This window comes from Tachyglossus aculeatus, chromosome 11, assembly GCF_015852505.1.
Source record: "Tachyglossus aculeatus isolate mTacAcu1 chromosome 11, mTacAcu1.pri, whole genome shotgun sequence".
Taxonomy (NCBI): domain Eukaryota; kingdom Metazoa; phylum Chordata; class Mammalia; order Monotremata; family Tachyglossidae; genus Tachyglossus; species Tachyglossus aculeatus.
The window spans coordinates 5,345,289-5,372,329 of record NC_052076.1 but is presented as its reverse complement, the minus strand read 5'-3'; the positions used below and the strand labels follow the sequence as shown (position 1 = coordinate 5,372,329).

Sequence of the window (27,041 nt, the reverse complement as noted above, 5' to 3'; positions counted from 1 at the left end):
TCACGTCACTTTCAGCCCAGAAACTCCGAAGATCAATGAGCCCGGAGCTTTCTCAGTTCTGCCTTTCAGTTTCTCTCTTCCAGGAAAGAAAACATTAAAGGGAGAGACCCAGAGGCAGGAGACCCTTCCTCCTCTTCCTCCTCCTCTTCCTCCTGCCCTTCGTTCCTCCTCCGGAGGTGGAAGCTCAACGCTTAGGAAAACCTCGACCCCCCCACCTCCCCCCCACGTCTCTCCTTATTTCTCTGTCTCAGTGGCCCCGGGCCCGCAGCAACCCCGAAGCCTCGGAGTTGTTGGGTTGTTTTTTTTTTTGGGGGGGGGTCCCTGGGGGTGGGGAGGGGGCGAAGATGGGCGAAGAAACTTCTCCTTAAATGATCGCCCCCGGCGCCGGAGGATTTCTGGGTCTGGGAAGAGGAAAGTGGAAAAAAAAACCCCTGAGAACTTCCTCATCCCTTTGGCCGTGAGACATGTCTGAGGCTCCTGCTCAGTGTAGCATTAAGGTAAAAAAAAAAAAAAGCTTCCCCGACCCCCCCTTCCTCCCCTACCGACCCCCTCCCCACGGTGGATGTCCCCCCTTCCCCTTTGACCCCCTCCCCTCCCCCCCAGCCGGTCTGTTGGGGGCTGAAAGTCGGGGGTCTCGTCGCCCTGCAAAATGGGAGGTCGCCGGGCTGTTACCCTTTAGTTTAACCTTGCTGCCGCCCTCCGCCTGCTTGCTCTCCCGCAGGGGACCCCCACCCCCACTTTGACCCTCCCCCATCCCCCTTTTTATCGGGGGGGGGGGAAGAAAAGCAGGCCCCAGCGCCCCCTCCTCTTGGGGCAGGCCCCCCTCTCTCTTCCATGTGACCTGCAGATGCCCATGGGGGCTGGGGGTCTCTGCAAAGTAATTGGGGAGGGGGACAGTGGGGAGGAGGGGGACAGTGGGGGGGGAGAGATTAGGGGGGGCAGCCCCTAGTTGGGGGGGGTCACGTTGGGCATGGAGACCCTGGCCCGAGGCCCGTCCTCTGGAGCTCTTGGGAGAGAAGAAGGTGAATAAAGTTTTTCGGATTCCCTGATTGATTTAGCAATCAATCAATCGGATTTATTGAGCGCTTGCTGTGTGCAGAGCACTGTACTAAGCGCCCAATAAATGGATGGGGTTCATCCGACCTTTTTGGAGCCAACCCGAAGTTGGGAACTAGTGGTGGGGAGGGGGCACGGAGAGGTCGGTTGGCAGCGGCCGAAATGACCTTCCCCCCCTTCTCCCCCCCCCACTTTGACAGGACATCAGGGACAGGCCGCCCACTTGGTTTTCCCTTCCTGGGGAGGAAGAGAAAGGGGCTGGGAAAGTTTGGGGTGGGGGGGCAGACCCTTTCCCCCCCCCCACCACCTCCCACCCCCATCCCGGGCCGAGTTTGGGGGATGAAGACCGCGAGCCCCATGGGGGACAACCTGATGACCTCGAATCTCCCCCAGCGCTCAGAACAGTGCTTGGCACAGCATAATCAATCAATCAATCCTATTTATTTAGCGCCTACTGTGTGCAGAGCACTGGACTAAGCGCTTGGGAAGTCCAAGTTGGCAACATCTAGAGACGGTCCCTACCCACCAGTGGGCTCACAGTCTAGAAGGGGGAGACGGAGAACAAAACAAGCGCTTAATAATAGTGGTGATCAGCATCATCACCATCATCAATCGTATTTATTGAGCGCTTACTGTGTGCAGAGCACTGGACTAAGCGCTGGGGAAGTACAAATTGGCAACATATAGAGACAGTCCCTACCCAACAGTGGGCTCACAGTCTAAAAGGGGGAGACAAAACCAACCATACTAACAAAATAAAATAAATAGAATCGATATGTACAAGGAAAATAATGGTGATGGCATTTATTAAGCGCCTACTGTGTGCCAAGCGCTGTTCTAAGCTTAACAGAGACCCTAATTAACGATGATGATCAAGCCAATTTGTACTTCCCAAGCGCTTAGTACAGTGCTCTGCACATAGTAAGCGCTCAATAAATACGATTGATGATGATGATGATGAAGTACGATTTAGGGGAGGGATGGGGGGGCGCCGCTGGAAAGTTGGGGTGAAGTTTGCGCTTGGGGGAGGCGCGGGGGGTCCGGGCCCCCCTGGGTTGCGGTATTATTTTGCTTTTTCTGCCGTTTTCGAGTCGTGCGTTCGGTTTCGAAGCAGCCTATCGTTTGGATTGGATTTTATTGCTTGAATTTCTGTCCCTGCCCGGGAAGGAGTTGGGAGGGAGTGGGCCCGGGCCTGGTCCGGGGGAAACAATGGAGAAACAGGGGGTTTCATTGGTATTCCTCCTCTTCCCCTTTCCCTTCCTCTTCCCCTTCCTCCTCCCCTTCCTCTTTCCCTTCCTCCTCTCCTTCCCCTTCCCCTTTGTTAAGCTCTCATCCGGGTGGGGGAGGGAAGAGGCAGCATTTTGGCGTCCCCGGGCCCAACGGCTTTCAGAGGCCGCCCCCTCCCCAAAATCTTTGAAAGTTTTCAACCCCTCCCTCCCCCCACTCCCCATCCCGAAAGGGGAAATTCTGGGCGGTTTCACGTCGCTCCCACCGAGATTTCTTTCCTTCTGATTCTTGTTTAATTGAGGCTTCGGGAAAAACTCCCCCCCTGGAAATTTTGGGTGGCGGTACCCCCGTGGCTGGGACCCTATCTGGGTGGGGTGTAAATTGAATTTCCCCCCCCAACTGCGTTCGGCCCGCGGTGAGGTAGGGATAATCGAATTGAGCTGACACTTCATAACGCAGATGTACCTAACCAAATAATGGAACATTCAATCAGTAAATCGTATTTAGCGGTGGGGCAATAAATGGAATTCGTAAGGAGGGGAAAATCTGTACCAGTAAGCTACACACAGGAGAGTGTCTTTAGGAAAGTAATGCTTTCTGCAGTTACTTTTACTTTTTTTTTTTTTTTTTGGCCTTCCCATAAAAAGAAAAAGCTGCAGTTCTCACTTTTTTTTTAAACTTTAGTGGGAAAGGGGAATTTTGCACAAACAAAACCAAAACACCCATCCCCTAAGCAGAAAGGATTCTACTTCAGCAGTTCTTATTCTCTCTCCCTCTGTCTCGCCTGATTAATGGGGAGAAGAAAAGAAAGCAGTTTTCTTTTGCAGAGATCTGGTGTTTGTTTCTATATTGAGGTCCCGATCTCCTACCTTTGAGAGTTCACCAACTATTCATCACAGGTCTGGAGCAGACACCCCTGTTGGGGCCTCTTTGGGTGGAATATGCATGTTTGCTTAGACTAGACGTATACATCGCCGCACGTACACAGATATACATTTTAGGGGGCAGACGGTCCCAGTGTAATTTAACCTTTAATAGACAGGCACTGGTCTCAATGCTGTAATATATTCAGATGGTCAGAGCCCGAAGTTCACACTCAGGCCATTTTAAAAACTGTCTCCCAAGGATGGATTTCGTCCTTCTCGCTTCTTCTCGTGTGTCCCAGGCGATGTACCGGTGTACCTCTGGGGCAGTGAGGGAATCAATCAATCGTATTTATTGAGCGCTTACTATGTGCAGAGCACATGATGAATGGTGAGAGAGAATGGTGTTGTGAGCGTAACCTGTGAATTAGATGCAGCCCTGCTCAGCTGAGGCTGTTTTGGGATGGAGGGGTTTTCTTTGTGTGTGTGTGGGGGGGATTTATGCTGCCCCCTAAATCCTTTTTTATTGCTTTAGCTGCTGAGATGAGAAGTTTCTAGACTGTAAAGCGTGTGGTGGGCAAGGAGTGCACCCATCAAACTCTATGTTGTAATAATAATAATAATGGTATTTGTTCATTCAATCGTATTTGAGCACTTACTGTGTGCAGAGCACTGTACTAAGTGCTTGGGAAGTACAGGTCGGCAACATATAGAGACGGTCCCTACCCAACAACGGGCTATGTGCCAGGCACTGTACTAAGCGTTGGGGTAGATATAATCAGCCCCCAAATGCATGTCCTCTCCCAAGCGCTTAGGCCAGCGCTCTGCACCCAGTAAGCGCTTAGTAAATACCACTGATTGAGGTGCTGAAGCGCAGAGGGGCAAGAGGCCAGAGGAAAAGGCTTCAAGTCTGAGAAACTTTGCGTGTGCGGCTGTCTGTGTTTGTGTGTCTGTCCCTGGTTGCTCTCTTTCATCATCTCTCTCTTGCAATCTCTCCGTTCCTTGCTCTGCTTCTCTCCCAAGTTCCATCTCCGTCTCTCTTGGGAAAAGTCCCAGATTGGGAGTCCTGAACCAGAAAGGCAGAGTGGCACTCTAATTGTTCTTGATTGCTGGGTTTTAATTTTTCTGGGGGGCGGTGGAGGGGCATCATTCTTCTTTTCCCCAGTGGAAAGGTTGGCGGCGGGGGGGTGAGGGTTGTGGGAGGGATGAAATCAATTGGTGGCATTTATTGATCGCTTACTGGATGGAGAGCACTGTACTAAGTGCTTGAGAGAGCACAGTAGAGTTAGTAAACAGGATCCCTGCCCTCGAGGAGCTTACATTCTAGCCGGGGGAGACGGACGCTTAAATAAATTACAGGAAGAGGGGAGCAATCTTAAGCGCTCGATAAATTTGATGGATTGATTGGACCCAAGTGCCGAGAGGGTCGTGATGATGATGATGATTATGCTATTTGTTAAGTGCTCACTATGTTCCGAGCACTGTTGTAAGCGCTGGGGAGTTTACAAGGTGATCAGGCTGTCCCACGTGGGGCTCACAGTCTTCAACCCCATTTTACAGATGAGGGAACTGAGACACAGAGAAGTTAAAAGTGGCTTGCCCAAGGTCACACAGCAGACAAGTGGTGGAGCCGGGATTAGAACCCACGTCCTCTCATCCCCAAGCCCGTGCCCTTGCCACTAAACCACGCTGCTTATCGCAGTGCTTAGGGCGTGAAGACCCAACCCATCTAGTAGGGTGGGAGATGAGAGATTAGTCAGGGAAGGCTTCCCGGTGACAGGTCTATAAATCCGAGCTGTGAATGTTCCCACCTGAGACATCACTGCTGCCTGCTGATCAATCAATCAATCGTATTTATTGAGCGCTTACTATGTGCAGAGCACTGTACTAAGTGCTTGGGAAGTACAAATTGGCAACACATAGAGACAGTCCCTACCCAACAGTGGGCTCACAGTCTAAAAGGGGGAGACAGAGAACAGAACCAAACATACCAACAAAATAAAATAAATAGGATAGAAATGTACAAGTAAAATAAATAAATAAATAGAGTAATAAATATGTACAACCATATATACATATATACAGGTGCTGTGGGGAAGGGAAGGAGGTAAGATGGGGGGATGGAGAGGGGGACGAGGGGGAGAGGAAGGAAGGGGCTCTGCTGATGGATTGTGAGGGTCCGCTGAGAACAAAACAAACACTAAAACCCAGGCCCAGGCCCTGGAGGCTGGAGAAGCAGTACAGCCTAGTGGATAGAGCCCGGGCTGGGAGTCAGAAAGACCTGGGTTCTCCTCCCAGTTCCGCCACCTGCCTGCTGTGTGACTTTGGGCAAGTCACTTTGCTTCTCTGGGCCTCAGTTCCCTCATTGGTAAAATGGGGATTAAGACTGTGAGCCCCAGGTGGGACAGGGATTGTGTCTAACCTGATTACCTTGTATCTACTCCAGTGCTTGGTGCGGTGACTGGCCCATAGTAAGCGCTTAACCAATACCGTATATACTTACCGTGATGATCGCATGATTATGTCTCCCCCCTCTAGACCGTGAGCCCACTGTTGGGTAGGGACTGTCTCTATATGTTGCCAACTTGTACTTCCCAAGTGCTTAGTACAGTGCTCTGCACACAGTAAGCGCTCAATAAATATGATTGATTGATTGATCGATGATCATCGTCATATGGTATCATACGTATATATTATGGTATACGTATATTTGCAAAGCACTGTTCTAAGCGCTGGGGGGATAGAAGGTGATCAGGTTGTCCCACGTGGGGCTCACAGTCTTAATCCCCATTTTACAGATGAGGGAACTGAGGCCCAGAGAAGTGACGTGACTTGCCCAAAGTCACACAGCTGACAATTGGCGGAGCCGGGATTTGAACCCATGACCTCTGACTCCAAAGCCCGGGCTCCTTCCACTGAGCCACGCTGCTTACCATATATATTTGGTGTGCCTGATTAGTGTGTATAAATTGTAATCAAATGTGGTGGCTCCATAGAGCGACTTCCAGAGAATTGTCTGGGAGGAGGAGGAGGAGGGTGGGACGTTCAGTCTGACTCTTCTCCCGCCCTTCCCAGGTCACCTGCTCCAATCCCGGCCTCACCCGGGAGAGGCTGAATTGGGTCCAACTGCCACTTGGCAGGGAGTGGCTTGGCAGTATGTCGGGACGGGGGTGCTGAGATTCCCCCCTGGGCGTCCCCGGATTCGTACTCAGCTCCCAGTGGGCACCCTCCAGTCCCCCAAGCTCTGTCTGTGCCCTCTCCCCACCGTCCCCCTGCCCCGAGCCGCTGGAGGCCGGCCACCCTTTCCGAAGGAAAACTGTTTCCCGGTCCAGACTCGCTCCCACCTGTCCAGCTCACCCTCCTTTCTTCCTTCCCACCGGCTGGGAAGTTTCAGAAGGAATGGCGGAGAGGGCGACAGCTGCGGGAAGAAGAGCGGAGGCCAGAGAAAGGGCAGAACAGCCAAAGAGGGGCAGTGTGGCCTAGTGGAAAGAGCCCGGGATAATAATAATAATAATAATGTTGGTATTTGTTAAGCGCTTACTATGTGCAAAGCACTGTTCTAAGCGCTGGGGAGGTTATAAGGTGATCAGGTTGTCCCACGGGGGGGCTCACAGTTTTAATCCCCATTTGACAGATGAGGGAACTGAGGCACAGAGAAGCAAAGTGACTTGCCCAAGGTCACACAGCTGACCGTTGGCGGAGCTGGGATTTGAACCCATGATCTCTGACTCCAAAGCCCGCGCTTTTTCCACTGAGCCACGATGGGGAGTCAGGAGACCCCACTTCGAGTTCCAGCTCTGCCACCTTTGGTGGAGTCGCATTACAGACTTCAGTCACATTACAAGTCACGTAACTTCTCTGTGCCTCGGTTATCTCATCTGTAAAATGGGAATGAAGACTGTGAGCCCCCCGTGGGACAACCTGATCACCTTGTAACCTCCCCAGCGCTTAGAACAGTGCTTTGCACATACTAAGCAGCCTCGGTTGCCTCATCTGTAAAATGGGAATGAAGACTGTGAGCCCCCCGTGGGACAACCTGATCACCTTGTAACCTCCCCAGCGCTTAGAACAGTGCTTTGCACATACTAAGCGCTTAATAAATGCCATCATTATTATTACAGACTGTAAGCTCGCCGTGGGCAGGGAATGCGTCCATTATATTGTAGTCTTCCAAGCGCTCAGTACAGTGCTGTGCACAGAGAAGCCCTCAATCAATACGATTGACTGCCTGACATGATCTTTCTGGGCCTTAGTTTCCTCATCTGTAAAATGGGGACAAGATACCTGCTCTTTTTACCTCTTAGACTAGGTGTGGGACAGGGGCTCTGTATCTTCCCCAGGGCTCAGCACCTACTAAGCACTTGATAAATTCTATAATTATTAGAGCAGCAAAAAGCCGGTGAAGGGAGAAGAGTAGAGAGGCAACATCGCTGAGGAAGCGAAACATCTGCGGGAGGGCCACGGCAGCCCTAGGCCCACCCTGGGGGCCCCCAGCCCCTCCGCCCCATCCTCCTGCTTCCACCTCGTCATTCCGCCCTCCGAGTCGGAGGGATGCCCTCCCTGAAGCCCCCCGGCACCCCTAGTCTGAACGGGATCGCCCGCACGGCTCCATCACGGACACGCGGAAGGGAAAGGGCTGAGCCCTGGGGGGACCGTGACTCCAACCTCGAGCTGCCTCAGAATCACTTAGTGTCTCACGCTCTCAGGTCTTCTCAGATCAATCAATCAATCGATCAATCAATCGTATTTATTGAGCGCTTACTATGTGCAGAGCACTGTACTAAGCGCTTGGGAAGTACAAATTGGCATCACATAGAGACAGTCCCTACCCAACAGTGGGCTCACAGTCTAAAAGGGGGAGACAGAGAACAGAACCAAACATACCAACAAAATAAAATAAGTAGGATAGAAATGTACAAGTAAAATAAATAAATAAATAAATAAATAAATAAATAAATAGAGTAATAAATATGTACAACCATATATACATATATACAGGTGCTGTGGGGAAGGGAAGGAGGTAAGATGGGGCGATGGAGAGGGGGATCAGGCATCCTTTCCAAGGTCAAATACAAAATCATTTGGGATTATCCGCTCCTTTTGGGATTAGCGGCATCCTCCCTCTCCACTCTTCACCCGGACATTCGGGGCAGCGCGTCCTTCCTGTCGCTCCTCACTTTTCTCCTGTGGTTGCGACGGAGGCCCCGGCTCCCCGTTTCCCAAGCTCGCACGCGATCCGGAGGCCAGTGGGCCGGCACCCCGGGACTCTTCGACCCCCCGCTTCTGGCCGGCCTCCGTGGAAGATATGAAAGGGCCGGACTGCTCTCTCTCCGAGAGGGCTGGGATGGGCTATAGCCCAGCCCACAGCCTGGTTACCAAGCAAAATGGTTTCTTACACGGTGGGAAATGTCAGTGGCCTTTCCTGGATGCTGAGGAAATCTAGAAGTCACCAAGGCCCCTGCAGAATCAGTCAATCAATCAATCATATTTATTGAGTGCTTACTGTGTGCAAAGCACTGTACTAAGCGCTTGGGAAGTACAAGTTGGCAACATACAGAGACATCATCATCATCATCATCAATCGTATTTATTGAGCGCTTACTATGTGCTGAGCACTGTACTAAGCGCTTGGGAAGTACAAATTGGCAACATATAGAGACAGTCCCTACCCACCAGTGGGCTCACAGTCTAAAAGGGGGAGACAGAGAACAAAACCAAACATACTAACAAAATAAAATAAATAGAATAGATATGTACAAACATATATACATATCATCATCATCATCAATCGTATTTATTGAGCGCTTACTATGTGCTGAGCACTATACTAAGCGCTTGGGAAGAACAAATTGGCAACATATAGAGACAGTCCCTACCCACCAGTGGGCTCACAGTCTAAAAGGGGGAGACAGAGAACAAAACCAAACATACTAACAAAATAAAATAAATAGAATAGATATGTACAAACATATATACATATCATCATCATCATCAATCGTATTTATTGAGCGCTTCCTATGTGCAGAGCACTGTACTAAGCGCTTGGGAAGTACAAATTGGCAACATATAGAGACAGTCCCTACCCACCAGTGGGTTCACAGTCTAAAAAGAATCTCACCAGATGGTAATAACAACAGTAAGTGAGCTGTTTGAAGTGCTTACTAGGTGCTAGGCACTGCGGTAGTCGCAAGATCAATATCAATGAGTTGATTTTTATGGTATTTTTAAGCGCCTACTATGTGCCAGGCACTGTACTAATTGCCGAGGAAGATACAAGCTGATTGATTGGTTTGGACACGGTCCAGGTCTCACGTAGTGGGGGGGGTGTCACATTCTTAATTCCCATTTTACAGGTGGCATTACTGAGGCACAGAGAAGTGAAGTGACGTATTCAAGGTCACACAGCAGACAAGTGGATTGGGTGCTTAGTGTGCAGAGAGCACCATACCAAGCCCTTGGGAGAAAATAATAATAAATAATAATAATAACGATAACATTTATTAAGCGCTTACTATGTGCTGTGAGCCCACTGCTGGGTAGGGACTGTCTCTATATGTTACCAACTTGTACTTCCCAAGCGCTTAGTACAGTGCTCTGCACACAGTAAGCGCTCAATAAATACGATTGATGATGCAAAGCACTGTTCTAAGCACTGGGGAGGTCACAGAGTGATCCGGTTGTCCCACGGGAGGCTCACAGTCTTAATCCCCATTTTACAGATGAGGGAACTGAGGCCCAGAGAAGTTAAGTGACTTGCCCAGAGTCACACAGCCGACAATTGGTGGAGCCGGAATTTGAACCCATGACCTCTGGCTCCAAAGCCCGCGCTCTTTCCACTGAGCCACGCTGGCACACAGGCACGTTAATCCGATAATCAGATGTAGTCTCAGTCCCACATAAGGCTCATGACTGAAACGGGAGGGAGAGCAGGTATATTGAGTCCCCATTTTGCAGCCAAGGAAACTGAGGCACCAGAAGTCATCCAGCAGGCAGGTGTCGGAGCTGGGTTGGGCTGATTGCCGGTCCCGTGTTCTTTGCGCTAGGCCGTGCTGCCGCCGCTGGGATCCCCCCGACCCCCGTGGAGTCCTAGACCCCAGAGTTAAACCAGTCACCACCTCCATTCCTTCTAGAGGCTGTACCTCGTTGTGTACGTCAGGTGTGCGAGGAGGCGAAGCAGAGTGTGTGGGAGCGGGCGGAGGATGGCCAGACAGACAGTAGCAGAGGAAGTGGTGGGAGCCGGGGAACGGGAGATGTCTATCTTGATGGTGAAAGGGTACTCGGGGTGACTGTGTGTGTGTTTGTGTATGCTTGTGTTGTCGGGGGTACCCAGGGAAAGTAGCAGAAGAACACACCGCTTTGTGCGTTTTCAAAAAAATGGTGTCCGTGAAGTGTTTACTATGTGCCAATCACTGTATTAGTTATTTAATAATTAATTAATTATTCCTCCTTCCCCACAGCACCTGTATATATGTATTACTCTATTTATTTATTTATTTATTTTATTTGCACATATCTATTCTATTTATTTTATTTCGTTAGTATGCTTGGTTTTGTTCTCTGTCTCCCCCTTTTAGACTGTGAGCCCGCTGGTGGGTAGGGACTGTCTCTATATGTTGCCAATTTGTACTTCCCAAGCGCGTAGTACAGTGCTCTGCACATAGTAAGCGCTCAATAAATACGATTGATGATGATGATGATATGTGTATATGTTTGTACATATTTATTACTCTATTTATTTATTTATTTTATTTGTACATATCTATTCTATTTATTTCATTTTGTTCGTATGTTTGGTTTTGTTCTCTGTCTCCCCCTTTTAGACTGTGAGCCCACTGGTGGGTAGGGACTGTCTCTATATGTTGCCAATTTGTACTTCCCAAGCGCTTAGTATAGTGCTCTGCACATAGTAAGCGCTCAATAAATACGATTGATGATGATGATATATATATATGTTTGTACATATCTATTCTATTTATTTTATTTTGTTAGTATGTTTGGTTTTGTTCTCTGTCTCCCCCTTTTAGACTGTGAGCCCACTGGTGGGTAGGGACTGTCTCTCTATATGTTGCCAATTTGTACTTCCCAAGCGCTTAGTACAGTGCTCTGCACATAGGAAGCGCTCAATAAATACGATTGATGATGATGATGATATGTATATATGTTTGTACGTATCTATTCTATTTATTTTATTTTGTTAGTATGTTTGGTTTTGTTCTCTGTCTCCCCCTTTTAGACTGTGAGCCCACTGGTGGGTAGGGACTGTCTCTCTATATGTTGCCAATTTGTACTTCCCAAGCGCTTAGTACAGTGCTCTGCACATAGGAAGCGCTCAATAAATACGATTGATGATGATGATGATATGTATATATGTTTGTACATATCTATTCTATTTATTTTATTTTGTTAGTATGTTTGGTTTTGTTCTCTGTCTCCCCCTTTTAGACTGTGAGCCCACTGGTGGGTAGGGACTGTCTCTCTATATGTTGCCAATTTGTACTTCCCAAGCGCTTAGTACAGTGCTCTGCACATAGGAAGCGCTCAATAAATACGATTGATGATGATGATGATATGTATATATGTTTGTACATATCTATTCTATTTATTTTATTTTGTTAGTATGTTTGGTTTTGTTCTCTGTCTCCCCCTTTTAGACTGTGAGCCCACTGGTGGGTAGGGACTGTCTCTCTATATGTTGCCAATTTGTACTTCCCAAGCGCTTAGTACAGTGCTCTGCACATAGTAAGCGCTCAATAAATACGATTGATGATGATGATGATATGTATATATGTTTGTACATATCTATTCTATTTATTTTATTTTGTTAGTATGTTTGGTTTTGTTCTCTGTCTCCCCCTTTTAGACTGTGAGCCCACTGGTGGGTAGGGACTGTCTCTATATGTTGCCAATTTGTACTTCCCAAGCGCTTAGTACAGTGCTCTGCACATAGGAAGCGCTCAATAAATACGATTGATGGTGATGATGATATGTATATATGTTTGTACATATCTATTCTATTTATTTTATTTTGTTAGTATGTTTGGTTTTGTTCTCTGTCTCCCCCTTTTAGACTGTGAGCCCACTGGTGGGTAGGGACTGTCTCTATATGTTGCCAATTTGTACTTCCCAAGCGCTTAGTACAGTGCTCTGCACATAGGAAGTGCTCAATAAATACGATTGATGATGATGATGATATGTATATATGTTTGTACATGTTTATTACTCTATTTATTTATTTATTTTATTTGTACATATCTATTCTATTGATTTTATTTTGTTAGTATGCTTGGTTTTGTTCTCTGTCTCCCCCTTTTAGACTGTGAGCCCACTGGTGGGTAGGGACTGTCTCTCTATATGTTGCCAATTTGTACTTCCCAAGCGCTTAGTACAGTGCTCTGCACATAGTAAGCGCTCAATAAATACGATTGATGATGATGATAATCAGGTTAGGCCACATCCATGTCCCACATGGGGAAGTGTTTACTATGTGCCAAGCACTGTATTATGTACTGGGGTAGATAATCGGGTTAGGCCAAGTCCATGTCCCATATGGGGCTCACAGTCTTACTCCCCATCTTACGGATGAAGTAACTGGGGCACAGAGGCGGAGCCGGGATTAGAACTCAGGTCCTTCCGACTCCCGGCTCGTGCTCTATCCACCAGGCCATACTGGTTCTAATTTTACAGATGAGAAAACTGAGGCACAGAGAAGTGATTGGCCCAAGGTCACACAGCAGGGACGGGGCAGAGCCAGGATAATAATAATGATAGCATTTGATAAGCGCTTACTGTGTGCAGAGCACTGTTCTAAGCGCTGGGGAGCACACAAGGTGATCAGCTTGTCCCACGTGGGGCTCACAGTCTTCATCCCCATTTTGCAGATGAGGGAACTGAGGCCCAGAGAAGTTAAGTGACTTGTCCAAGGTCACACAGCTGACAATTGGCCAAGGACGAGAAGCCAGGTCTCCCGACTCAATCGATCCGCCGTGTTTCTTGAGCACTTTGTGCAGAGCTGACTCCCAATCCCGTCCTCTTTGCTCTAGGCTTCTCATTAGAAGTTCTAGTCGTAATTGTATCTACTGAGCCCCGACTGAGCGTGCCGCACTGCTCCAAACTCTTGGGAAAGTTCAACAGACGTCGGAAACCTCCCTGCCCACAGGAAGCTTAGGGTTTAATGGGGGAGATGATGTATTTACATAAGGATGGAGTAGTGAGAAGGAGGAGGATCAGATAGGAAGAAGCAGAATGAGTCATGGAGTGTCCAGTTGAAGCAGGCAGTAGGTATAAATACAGCAGAGCCAGGCCTGGGCCTGATTTATCAGTGTTTCCTCTGCCGTGGAGGTGGGCTTTGCTTTCAAAGTTGGGGGGTCTTTCAGTCTCCTGGTCCCGGCGGATATTGGCAATTGCCCTGCCAGTCTCTACGCTGGGGTGGGTGTTGGGGGGTGTCCACCGTGGATGCCTTCAATCTGTAATTTATTTATATTAATATCTGTCTCCCCCTCTCAGACCGTAAGCTCGTTGTGGGCAGGGAATGTGTCTGTTTATTGTTGTTTCGTACTCTCCCAAGCTCTTGGTACAGTGCTCTTGGTACAGTAAGCTCTCAATAAATCTGATTGAATGAACGAATGAATGAAAGTTTGCTGGTCCTGGTTGGAGCCCCCAGGCCAAATACTGGCCCCCGCCCTGCCAGTGAGGAGAGCAGGCCCCCCGCATCGAGCTTTGCATCATTATTATTAATAATAATAATGATAATAACAATAATTGTGGCATTTGTTAAGCGCTTACTGTGTGCCAGGCACTGTACTAAGCACTTGCATGCATGCAAGCAAATTGGGTTGGATCCAGTCCCTGTCCCACGTGGGGCTCGCAGTCTCAGTCCCCATTTTACAGATGAGGGAACTGAGGCCCAGAGAAGTGAAGTGACTTGTCCAAGTTCACACAGCAGACAAGTGGTGGGGTTGCGATTGGAAGCCAGGTCCTTCTGACTCCCACTGCGGAGAAAGTCCCGAAATTTGGTCATTCATGTGCATTGAAGTTCGGGGTGTCTTTTGAAGACTGTACTATGTGAGTGAGTGCATTTAAGAAGGAAAAAGAAAGAAAAAACAAGTTTCTTGAATTCCAACAGCATTTCATGCATTCGTTGTCATATTTATCGAGCGCTTTCTGTGTGCAGAGCACTGTACTAAGTGCTTACTGAGTGCCTTCTGCGTGTGCAGAGCACTAAGCGCTTGGGAGAGTACAGTCCAACAGAGTTAGTAGACGCATTCCTTGTCCACAAGGAGCTTACAGTCTAGAGGGGATGACGGACATTCAGCGCTTAGAACAGTGCTTTGCACATAGTAAGCGCTTAATAAATGCCATTATTATTATTATTATTCAGATAAATTCTGGATGTGTACATAAGTGCTGCGGGGCTTTGGGTGGGGTGAATATCAGGTGTTGAAAGGGTACAGCTCCAATTGCAAGGAATTGGTTGGTTGGTTAAGGAGAAACTCCTAAAGAAGAGTTGGGAATTTCCAAGCCTTCATTTTCCCACTCCCTTTTGTGTTGCTTTAGCACTTGGATTTGCCCCCTTTATTCACCTCAGCCCCACAGCACTAGCGTGCATATCCGTAACTAACTTACTTGTATTTATATAATAATGATGATGATGATGATGATCGTGGTATTTGTTACTATGTGCCAGGCACTGTGCTAAGCACTGGGGTGGATACCAGGTTCTTCGGACTCTCAGGCCCCTGCTCTATATGGTTCCCCCTTAGACTGTAAGCTCCTCGTGGATAGGGAACATGTCTACCAACTCAGTTATTTTGGACTCTCTCGAGCGCTTTGTACAGTGCTGGGCACACAGTAAGCGCTCAATAAATGCCATTGATTGATTTCTGATCAATCCCTATCAGTCCTGCCGTTTCCTCAAGGAACGAATGAACCCAACAGAGCTTTGAGGAAGGGGGTGGCAGTGGGGGCTCTTTGCCTCATCAGCCCTTCAGTCTCTCAAGCGCTTGATACAGTGCTTTGCACAAGGTAAGTGCTCAATAAATACGAATAATAATGATAATACCCCAACCCGGCTCCTCCTCCAGCTGTCGTGGTCGCTTTCCTCCCTGCCCCCTCCCCCTTTTCCTCCACACCCTCACCATGGAGATGGGGAAGCAACATGGCATAGTGAATAGAGCATGGAGATCATGGATTCTAATCCTGTCTCCGTTACTTGTCTGCCAAGTGGCCTTGGGCAACTCACTTCACTACTCTGGGCCTCAGTTCCCTTACCTGTAAAATGGGGATTGATACTGTGAGCCCCACGTGGGACAGGGACTGTGTCCAACCCAATTTGCTTGTATCCACCCCAGTGCTTAGTAATAATAATAATGATGGCATTTATTAAGTGCTTACTATGTGCAAAGCACTGTTCTAAGCACTGGGGAGGTTGCAAGGTGATCTGGTTGTCCCACGGGGGGCTCACAGTCATAATCCCCATTTTACAGATGAGGTAACTGAGGCACAGAGAATAATAACAATAATAATAATAATGGCACTTATTAAGCTCTTACTATGTGCAAAGCACTGTTCTAAGCGCTGGGGAAGTTACAGGGTGATCAGGTTGTCCCACAGGGAGCTCGCAGTCTTAATCCTCATTTTCCAGCTGAGGTAACTGAGGCCCAGAGAAGTGAAGTGACTTGCCCAAAGTCACACAGCTGACAATTGGCGGAGCTGGGATTTGAACCCATGACCTCTGACTCCAAAGCCCAGGCTCTTTCCACTGAACCACTCTGCTTCTCTTAGTACAATGCCTGGCACATAGCTGGGACTTAACAAATACCACAATTATTAATATTATTTTTACTATTGTCCTTCTACCCCTTTTCCTCCACCCGTCGCTGCCTGAGCCAAGGGTCGGTGTTGGGGGTCCAGTTTGCCTCGCTCTCTCCTTGGATGGCAGGTGGGTGGGGAGCAGAACGGTCATCCACAGAGGACGGCAGTTTTGCCCCGTGCGGGCAGCCCGGCAATCTGCCCAAATGCAGCGGAGGCAGGCCAGGCCAGGTGGATACGCCAGTGTCTTCACGGCCTGAATAGAATCACGCTGGTTAGCTGGATCAAAGCAGGAGTGTTTGTCTATAGTGTTTTTGGTGGGATTCAGCACAGACGGATGGAAAAGTATTGTGGTTTGGGGCTGTGTGGATGGGTTTTTAAAAAAAATTTTGGCTGCCTTCTATTTGACTTGTGCATTGACGTCCATACTTCATGCCGCTGCCCAGATTGTCTTTGTCCAGAAATGCTCTGGGCATGTTACTCCCCTCCTCAAAAATTTCCAGTGGCTACCAATCAATCTGCCCATCAGGCAGAAACTCCTCACCTTCGGCTTCAAGGCTGTCCATCACCTCTCCCCCTCCTACCTCACCTCCCTTCTCTCCTTCTCCAGCCCAGCTCGCACCCTCCGCTCCTCTGTCGCTAATCTCCTCACCAGGCCTCGTTCTCACCTGTCCCGCCGTCGACCTCCGGCTCACGTCATCCCCCGGGCCTGGACTGCCCTCCCTCTGCCCATCCGCCAAGCTAGCTCTCTTCCTCCCTTCAAGGCCCTACTGAGAGCTCACCTCCTTCAGGAGGCCTTCCCAGACTGAGCCCCCTCCTTCCTCTCCCCCTCCTCCCCCTCTCCATCCCCCCATCTTACCTCCTTCCCTTCCCCACAGCACCTGTATATAGTATATATGTTTGTATGTATTTATTACTCTATTTATTTTACTTGTACATATTCTATTTTATTTTGTTAATATGTTTTGTTTTGTTCTCTGTCTCCCCCTTCTAGACTGTGAGCCCGCTGTTGGTTAGGGACCGTCTCTATATGTTGCCAACTTGTACTTCCCAAGTGCTTAGTACAGTGCTCTGCACACAGTAAGCGCTTGATCAATACGATTGAATGAATGAATTGACGTCTGGGGACTGGCACCTCTCCGGTTCTCCCCACGTGCCCCCCGCCCACATGGTCCCCCAACTCTTGGCCACTGATCTGAGACTTGCAGCGGGCAGAGGGGATTGGGCCATTGGCCGGCAAAGCCAGAGAGCCCAGCTGAGAAGCAGCGGCTAGTGGATAGATAATAATTATAATAACTATGGTATATGTTAAGCGCTTACTATGTGCCAGGCACTGTACTAAGTGCTGGGGTGGATACAAGCATATCGGGTTGGAAACAGTCCCTGTCCTGCATAGGGCTCACAGTCTTAATCCTCATTTTTCAGATGAAGTAACTGAGGCACAGAGAAGTTAAGTAACTTGCCCAAGGCCACGCAGCGGACAGGTGGCGGAGCTGGGATTAGAACCCATGACCTTCAGACTATTAGGCCCATGCTCTATACACCACGCCATGCTGCTACAGATAGAGTCAGCCAGTTAGTCGTATTTATAAATAATATAAATGAGCCCCACGTGGGACAACCTGATTACCTTGTATCTACCCTGGTGCTTAGAACACTGCTTGGCACATAATAAGCACTTAACAAATACCATAATTAATTATTACTGTTATTATTATTATCATCCCAACCCCTCTTGGACCCACTTGACCGCTCGTCCTGCCCAACCTCTGCTAATTCATTCATTCATTCAATCGTATTTATTGTGTGCTTCCTGTGTGCAGAGCGCTGTACTAAGCGGTTGGGAAGTCCATGTTGGCAACATCTAGAGACGGTCCCTACCCAACAGCGGGCTCACAGTCTAGAAGGGGGAGAATGGTAGCTCTGTGCATATTTGGAACAAGAAGAATTTTCTCCGCAAATTATTTTTCCCTGCTCCCATCTGGGAGCATCTCTCACGTGCCTCCCACCCTCCCCAAATTGGGGTGATGGGGGAGAGGGCTCTTTTTCCTGGGATCCTTTTAAATAGTCAGCTCACCCCCTTGTACCTTACCCGCTGATTTCCTATTCCAGCCCAGCCCGCACCCTTCGCTCCTCTAACCAACCTATTCACCCTACCTCAATCATCATCATCATCAATCGTGTTTATTGAGCGCTTACTATGTGCAGAGCACTGTACTAAGCGCTTGGGAAGTACAAATTGGCAACACATAGAGACAGTCCCTACCCAACAGTGGGCTCACAGTCTAAAAGGGGGAGACAGAGAACAAAACCATACATACTAACAAAATAAAATAAATAAGATAGATATGTACAAGTAAAATAAATAAATAAATAAATAGAGTAACAAAATAAAATAAATAGGATAGATATGTACAAGTAAAATAAATAAATAAAGAGTAATGAATATGTACAACCATAATCTTGCCTATCTCGCCGCTGACTCCTTACCCATGTGTCCTCCCTCTGGCCTCCCCCTCCATAAATGAGAGCCCACCACTCTCCCCTCCTTTCATCCTAAAATCACAATAAATGCCATTATTATTATTATTATTATTATTATTATTTTATTATATCTCCTCCAAGAGGCCTTCCCCGGTTGAGGCCTCATTTCCCTTACACCCATTCCCTTCTGCATCACCTATGCATTTGGATCTGTAACCTTTAAGCACTTGATATCCAGCCCTACAGCATAGCTGTAATTTATATATATTAACACATCTCCCCCTAAAGACTATAAGCTCATTGTGAGCGGGTTACTGTCTACCAACTCTGTGGAGTGATACTCTCCCAAACACTTAGTACAGTGCCGTGCACGCAGTAAGCGCTCAGTAAATATCATTGATAGATTGATCGATGGAATCACTTTCAGTAGTAACGCTCTTTTCAGGAATTGTGCATTAATCTGATCGGCCGGAATTCCCGAACCCAAGGGAGGCTCACGGTCTTAATTAGGAGGAAGAACAGGTATTGAATCCCTATTTTACAGATGAGGAAACTGTAGCCCAGAGTTGAGGGTATTTCTTCAGCGCATACTGTGTGTCAAGCACTGTTCTAAGTGCTGGAGTAGATTCATTCATTCATTCAATCGTATTTATTGAGTGCTTACTGTGTGCAGAACACTGTACTAAGCGCTTGGGAAGTACAAGTCGGCAACATATAGAGACGGTCCCTACCCAACAACGGGCTCACGGTCTAGAAGGGGGAGACAGACAACAAAACAAAACATGTGAACAGGTGTCATCAGAACAAACAGAATTAAAGCTAGATGCACACAATTAACAAAATAAATAGAATACTAAATATGTATAAAATAAATAGAGTAATAAATCTGTACAAACATATATACAGGTGCTGTGGGGAGGGGAAGGAGGTAGGGCGGGGGGGATGGGAAGGGGGAGAGGAAAAAGGGGGCTCCGTCTGGGAAGACCTCCAAGCTAATCAGTTTGGACACAGTCCCTGTCCCACATGGGGCTCCCAGTCTTAATCCCAGCCTTCCCAGACTGAGCCCCTTCCTTCCTCTCCCCCTCGTCCCCCTCTCCATCCCCCCATCTTACCTCCTTCCCTTACCCACAGCACCTGTATATATGTATATATGTTTATACATATTTATTACTCTATTTATTTATTTATTTATTTTGCTTGTACATATCTATTCTATTTATTTTATTTTGTTAGTATGTTTGGTTTTGTTCTCTGTCTCCCCCTTTTAGACTGTGAGCCCACTGTTGGGTAGGGACTGTCTCTATATGTTGCCAACTTGTACTTCCCAAGCACTCAGTACAGTGCTCTGCACACAGTAAGCGCTCAATAAATACGATTGATTGATTAATCCCCCTTTTACAGATGAACTGAGGCCCAGAGCAGTGAAGCGACTTGCCTAAGTCCCACAGCAGGCAAGTGGCAGAGCTGGGATTAGAAACTAAGGCTCCTGAATCAATCAATCAAGAGTATTTATTGAGCTCCCAAACCTTGCTCTTTCCACTAGGCCATACTACCTCCGTCTCTCAATCAATCATTCTGGAAGCGAGGGCCTCCCCTCCTATACCCCCACCCAGCGATCTCCAAGCTCAAGACCCCCCCCAGGGTCTCCACACCCCGATGCCTCCAGACGAAACGACTCTTTCACGCCTTTTACTTTCTAAGAATTTTTCGAAAGTCGTTTTTGGATCGTCTCTCCTTCCTCCTCCACCGTCCCAAACGGCCCCGCTTCCCACCCCTCCCCACTCCCAAAGAAGTCATCTTTCTCATTTGTGCTGAGGGCAGGAAAATAATGTTTTAGCATGTCTTCACCGGCCCGGTTCCGGGACATGCTCGAGCTTGCTCGCGCGGCCAGATAAGTGAGCGCTTCCGGGACTCCCCGCCGAGGCTGCTCTCGAGGGCCGATACCCCATCATCAGTTGTATTTATTGAGCGCTTACTGTATGCAGAGCACTGTACTAAGCGCTTGAGCGCTGTACCCCAGCGTGGGGAGGCTGGGAAAAGAGCCTGGTTGGGTGTCGGAGCCCATTTCACACTGTTGGGAGAGGTGGGTATGTCAGGGCCTGCAGGCTCTCTGCACCTCAGAAGGCAGAATCACATTTTTGTGGCGCTCCAGAGGGGGTGAGCGGTGTCGGGGGGCTACCGGGGATGGAGAGCCTTGCCTCAACCTGGTATTTTTCCAGCTGAGTTAATTTGAAGTCATTCTGTGGGATGCATTTATTTATTATTATTACTACTACTACTACTACTACTAATAATAGTCCTTGTTAAAGCATTTTCTATGTGCCCGAGCACACATATCAAGTGCTGGGATAGAGTCAAGTTAATCAGGTCAGACACAGTCCCTACCCCAATGGGGCTTCCCGTTCTAAGGAGGAGGGAGAACAAGTATCATCACCACCAACTGTACTATTTATTGAGCAATGAATCCCCATTTTGCAGATGAGAAAGCAGGCACAGAGAAATTCAGTGACTCTCCCAAGGTCACCTATCAGGCGAGTGGCCCATTCAGGATTAAAACACAGGTCTTCTGATTCCCAGGTCCATGAGCTTTCTACTAGTCCATCCTATTTTTTTTTTTTTGAGGGGGTGGGGGCGAGTGTTTCAGATTTTGATATTAAGATCTGGGGGCTTGGGGGACTGGGAGTGATGGGGATGGTGCCTCAGGGGTTTCAGGCAGAAATTGTTGGAAGCATTCCTTCTGTCCATTTCCCCCGCCCCACACATAAACCCACAAGGCCTTCAGGGACTGGTCTCCGTGCCTACAAAGAACTACGTTTTCTCAACCAGGGCTGAAAAATCCCTACAATTGTCTCTTTTTGACCCCTTGAATTCATGGATTTTTAAGGGATTTTTAAATGCTCATCAGGTGCCAAGCACTCTGCTCAGTGCTAGGGTAGATGCAAGCTACTCAGGCCGGACACCCGGGGCTCAAAGTGTAAGAGGTAGCCAGAGCGGGTACCTCAACCATGTTTTACTGAGGCCAAGAGAGTTTAAGTGACTTGCCCGAGGTCCCACATCAGGCTGTGGCAGAGTAGGGATTAGAACTCAGATCCTCCCCATCTCATGCTTTTTCCCCCAAGCTTCATTGTCTCTTTAAGGCCTGTGTGGCTCCTCTTTTTTTTCCCCCTTAATGGTATTTTTTAAGCACCTACTATGTGCCAGACACTCTACTAAGAGCTGGGGTAGATAATAATAGTAATAATAATAATGGCATTTATTAAGTGCTTACTATGTGCAAAGCACTATTCTAAGCGCTGGGGAGGTTACAAGGTGATCAGGTTGTCCCACGGGGGGCTCACAGTCTTAATCCCCATTTTACAGATGAGGTAACTGAGGCCCAGAGAAGTGAAGTGATTTGCCCAAAGTCACACAGCTGACAATTGGCAGAGTTGGGATTTGAACCCATGACCCCTGACTCCAAAGCCCGTGCACTTTCCACTGAGCCACGCTACCAGCCAATCAGGTTGGACACGGTCCCTATTCCCCGTGGGGCTCATAGCCTTGACCCGCATTTTACAGATGAGGTAACCGAGTCCCAAGCAGTGTGGCTCAGTGGAAAGAGCCCGGGCTCTGGAGTCAGAGGTCATGGGTTCAAATCCTGGCTCCGTCACTTGTCGGCTCTGTGACTTTGGGCAAGTCGCTTAACTTCTCTGTGCTTCAGTTACCTCATCTGTAAAATGGGGATTAAGACTGTGAGCCCTCCGTGGGACCAACTGGTTGCATTGTAACCTCCCCAGCGCTTAGAACAGTGCTTTGCACATAGTAAGCGCTTAATAAATGCCATTAAAAAAAAAAAGTGAGGTGACTTGCCCGAGGTCACACAGCAGACAAATGGTGGAGCCGGGATTAAAACCCAGGTCTGTCTGACTCTCAAAAGCTCCACTCTTCCTCTCCTCCAACCACCTCTCCCACAATTCAGAGGAAGTGTTGGCATCTCTGTGCGGGACCAGATGAGGAGGAGAGATTTAACTATTCAGAAAGCAAATGTACCAAAGAGCATGCGTGTGCATGCGTGCACACATCAGGGAGAAAGGGGGTACACCACAGCAGTGGAGGTGTCTACTTAGTGGGTTTAAGGATGAGTTTGTCAGTAAACGTCAGTGATCTTTCCAGACTGTGGGTGGTGAGTCACAAAGCCTTTTTGGAAGCGCCCAACTCCGTGTGCTCCTTGATCCTGGCAAGGGAAGAAGGGTAACTCTCTCTGGGCCTCGTAGAACTGTGTTATTAAGAACAGTGTGGATAATGATAATAATCATAATGATGGTATTTGTTAAGCACTGACTATGTGCAAAGCACTGTTCTAAGCACTGGAGGGGATGCAAGGTGATCAAGTTGTCCCGTGTGGGGCTCACAGTCCCCCCATTTTACAGATGAGGTAACTGAGGCTCAGAGAAGTTAAGTGACTTGCCCAGGGTCACACAGCAGACGTGGCGGAGCTGGGATTCAAACCCATGACGTCTGACTCCAAAGCCCGTGCTCTTTCCACTGAGCCCCGCTGCTTCTCTGGGATGAGACCACAACAGTCAAGCCACCCACCCCCGCCCGTCCAGCAGCTGGGGAGAAACTTCCAAACTGGGAAAGAGGACCAGCAGGCACTGTTTTTTTTCTAATTCCCATGTGTCCATGCCTGTCAGGACAGGCAGTAAATCTACTTTATATCTGAAGGTTTTGGACTCCAGTAGGGTCCCCCGACTGTCTCCCTCGGATGATTTCGAGAAGCAGCGTGGCTCAGTGGAAGAAGCCCAGGCTTTGGAGTCAGAGGTCGTGGGTTCAAATCCTGCCTCCGCCAACTGTCAGCGGGGTGACTTTGGGCAAGTCACTTCACTTCTCTGGGCCTCAGTGACCTCATCTGTAAAATGGGGATTAAAACTGTGAGCCCCCCATGGGACAACCTGATCACCTTGTAACCTCCCCAGTGCTTAGAACAGTGCTTTGCACATAGTAAGCGCTTAAATACCATTATTATTATTATTATTTCAGTCTTTTGGGGCTGATTTGCGGGGGAATTTTGAATGTGGGGTGGAGTGGATTCATGCATCCGGTTTTGCATCTTCTGCTGCCGAGTTCTGCATTGGCCCGGTAGGAGAACGTGGGGATTTTGGAAGCGTTGAGAGGGTCAGTGTAGCCCGGAGAAAAGCTTAAGATTTGGGCTGAATGGGACAGACTTCCCGCTGCGATGTGGCAGCTGTGCGACAATGTCTTCGCATCACACTGCACCGCTGCCTGTCGCTGTTGTGTGTGTGATTCATTCATTCAATCGTATTTACTGAGCGCTTACTGTGTGCAGAGCACTGTACTAACCCTTGGGATGCCCCGTGGATCACGGAGCCCGTACTAAGGGCCTAGTACAGCTTGAAGCAGCATGGCTTATTGGTTAAATCACGGGCCTGGGAGTAAGAAGGACCTGGGTTCTAATCCCGGTTCCGCTACTTGCCTGTTGTGTGACCTTGGGCAAGTCGCTTCACTTCTCTGGGCCTCAGTTACCTCATCTGGAAAACGGGGATGAAGACTTTGAGCCCCATGTGGGACAGGGACTGTGTAGAACTTGATTACCTTGCATCTACCCCAATAATAATAATAATAATGATAGCATTTATTAAGCGCTTACTGTGGGCAAAGCACTGTTCTAAGCGCTGGGGAGGTTACAAGGTGATGAGGTTGTCCCATGGGGGGGCTCACAGTGTTCATCCCCATTTTACAGATGAGGGAACTGAGGCCCAGAGAAGTGAAGTGACTTGCCCAAAGTCACACAGCTGACAAGTGGTGGAGCCGGGATTTCAACCCATGACCTCTGACTCCAAAGCCTGGGCTCTTTCCACTGAGCCACTCTGCTTCTCTATGCTTAGATCAGTGCTTGACACATAGTAAGCGCTTAACAAATACTGTTATTATTATTAGTATTGTTATTATTACAGTGCTCTGCACACAGTAAGTGCTCAAATGCAATTGACTGACCAACTGATTCTTTTGGAGCCTGATCAATGCCCACCCTGGGAGTTAGCTGCATCTCGTTCATCGGGGCAGCCGTGTGCTTGGCAGAGCAGAGGACAGGAGTTAGCCCTGCTTGCTGGTTTAATAACAATAATTGGGATATTTGGTAGGCGTTTTAGGTGTCAAGCACTGTGCTAAGTGCCGAGGTTTATACAGTGCAATTAGATCAGACACAGTCCCATGTGGGACTGATTAGCTTGTACATACTCTAATGTTTAATATGGTACATGGCACATAATAATAATAATAATGGCATTTATTAAGTGCTTACTATGTGCAAAGCACGCTCTAAGCACTGAGCACTGTTAGTAAGTGCTTAACATGCCATTAAAAAAAAAGTTTCTATCCCACATGAAGCTCACAGGCTAAGTAAAGGGGAGGGAGAACAGGTGTCTTATTCCCATTTTACAGGGAAGGGGACTGAGGCCCAGAGAAGGTAAGCGACTCACCCCATGGTCAAACAACAAGCAAGAGTGGAACCGGGGCTAAAATCGATCAATTGCACTTAGTTGTATTTATTGTGTACTTAATGTGTGCAGAGCACTGTACTAAGCACTTGGGAGAGTACAATATAACAATAAACAGACACATTCCCTGTCCTCAGTGAGCTTACAGTCTAGACAGGGAGACAGGCATTAAAATAAATAAATTACAGATATGGACAGAAGTGCTGTGGGACTGGGAGGAGGGTTGAATAAAGGGAGCAAGTCAAGGTGATGCAGAAGGGAGAGGGGGAAAAGGAAAAGTTGAGTGTTTACTATGTGCAGAGCACTGGACTGCTTGGGAGAATATAACACAATAATATAACGGACTCGTTCCCTGCCCACAACGAGTTTGCAATCTGGAAGGGAGGATTTTGTTCACTTATGGAGCCCAACACCCAGTTTAAGACCCAGGCCTCCCGAGTCCCCGTCCTGTGTGCTTTCCTTTAGACCTTGCTGCTTCTAAGGTGAATTTCCAGGGAGCAAAAATCCTTGTGGGAAGGCCAAGTGGGAAGGGAATTACAGAATGAAACATGGAAAAAGCCAGGTCCGGGGTCAGAAGGAGCCTCCTCCCTGGAGGCCTCTGAGAGGGCCACGGCCTGCCTTTCCCTCCCCGTCACCTCTGCCTGCAGCTGAGCATGAAGTACATGTGTTGCCAACTTGTACTTCCCAAGCGCTTAGTACAGTGCTCTGCACACAGTAAGCGCTCAATAAATATGATTGAATGAATGGAGGAGGGTCTGTAGGAGAAGGGAGTTGATCCAGGAGGCCTTCCCAGACGGAGCCCCCTCCTTCCTCTTCCCCTTGTCCCCCTCTCCATCCCCCCACATCTTACCTCCTTCCCTTCCCCACAGCACCTGTATATTTATTACATATTTATTACTCTATTTATTTATTTTACATGTACATATCTATTCTATTTATTTTATTTTGTTAATATGTTTGGTTCTGTTCTCTGTCTCCCCCTTCTAGACTGTGAGCCCACTGATGGGTAGGGACTGTCTCTATATGTTGCCAACTTGTACTTCCCAAGCGCTTAGTACAGTGCTCTGCACACAGTAAGCGCTCAATAAATACGATTAATTGATTGATTGATCCAGGAGATTCAGGCTGGGTGGGGATTTCTGCCAGAGGAGAAGAACCCTTCTGCCTCTGCTGCCCGGCCCTTCACAGTGTGGGGCCAAAGAGCCACCGTTTTTGGTCTTCGCCCCGACCGGAGCCTCTCCTGTCCTGTCAGAGGCCTGGGATGAGGGGTGCCTTGTTCCCACAGAGGCTGGCAAAGTAAGCACACAGTAAACGCTCAATAAATACAATTGATTGATTGATTGATTGGCAGAGTGCCCAGGCCCAGGCCCCTGTTGACCCCGGCCCAACCAGCCCCCAGAGGAATTGGGGTCCCCTGCCGAAAGCGCTGGGATCTTGGCTGGATGGAAGCCAAAGAAGCAACGTGGCTCAGTGGGTAGAGCCCGGGCTTGGGAGTCAGAGGTCATGGGTTCAAATCCCGGCTCAGCCGCTCGTCAGCCGTGTGACTTTGGGCAAGTCACTTAATTTCTCTGGGCCTCAGTTCCCTCGTCTGTAAAATGGGGATTAAGACCATGAGCACTGTGTGGGACAACCTGATTACCTTGTATCTCCATAGCGCTTATAACAGTACTTGGCACATAGTAAGCGCTTAACAAACACCATCATCATAATCATTGTGGAACGATGTAAATGTAGTTTTTGTTGCACTTGCACCCTGAGGTGACACATATACCTATTACTATTACTCTATTTATGTATTTATTTTACTTGTACATATCTAATCTATTTTATTTTGTTAGTATGTTTGGTTTCGTTCTCTGTTTCCCCCTTTTAGACTGTGAGCCCACTGTTGGGTAGGGACTGTCTCTATATGTTGCCAACTTGTACTTCCCAAGTGCTTAGTACAGCGCTCTGCACACAGTAGCGCTCAATAAATACGATTGATTGATTGATTGATATAACGCCATATAGATATCTCAAACATGGCACAAAGACCAAGAAAGAGGGTGCTAATCCAAGAATAACATAGTTAATTAGTCTTGTAATAAAAGAACAACAAAATCACACC

General features: G+C 48.1%; 1 protein-coding gene across 1 annotated transcript in view; it reads left to right on the top strand.

The window, feature by feature from the left end:
- Nucleotides 1–367: 367 nt before the first annotated feature.
- ETV6 (ETS variant transcription factor 6) overlaps nucleotides 368–27,041 on the top strand; it is a 178,499-nt gene continuing 151,825 nt past the window's right edge. Inside the window, exon 1 of the mRNA XM_038753825.1 lies at nucleotides 368–497. Within this exon, the coding sequence (XP_038609753.1) occupies nucleotides 465–497 (33 nt within the window). The 5' untranslated portion in view covers nucleotides 368–464. The remainder of the gene's footprint in view (nucleotides 498–27,041) is intronic.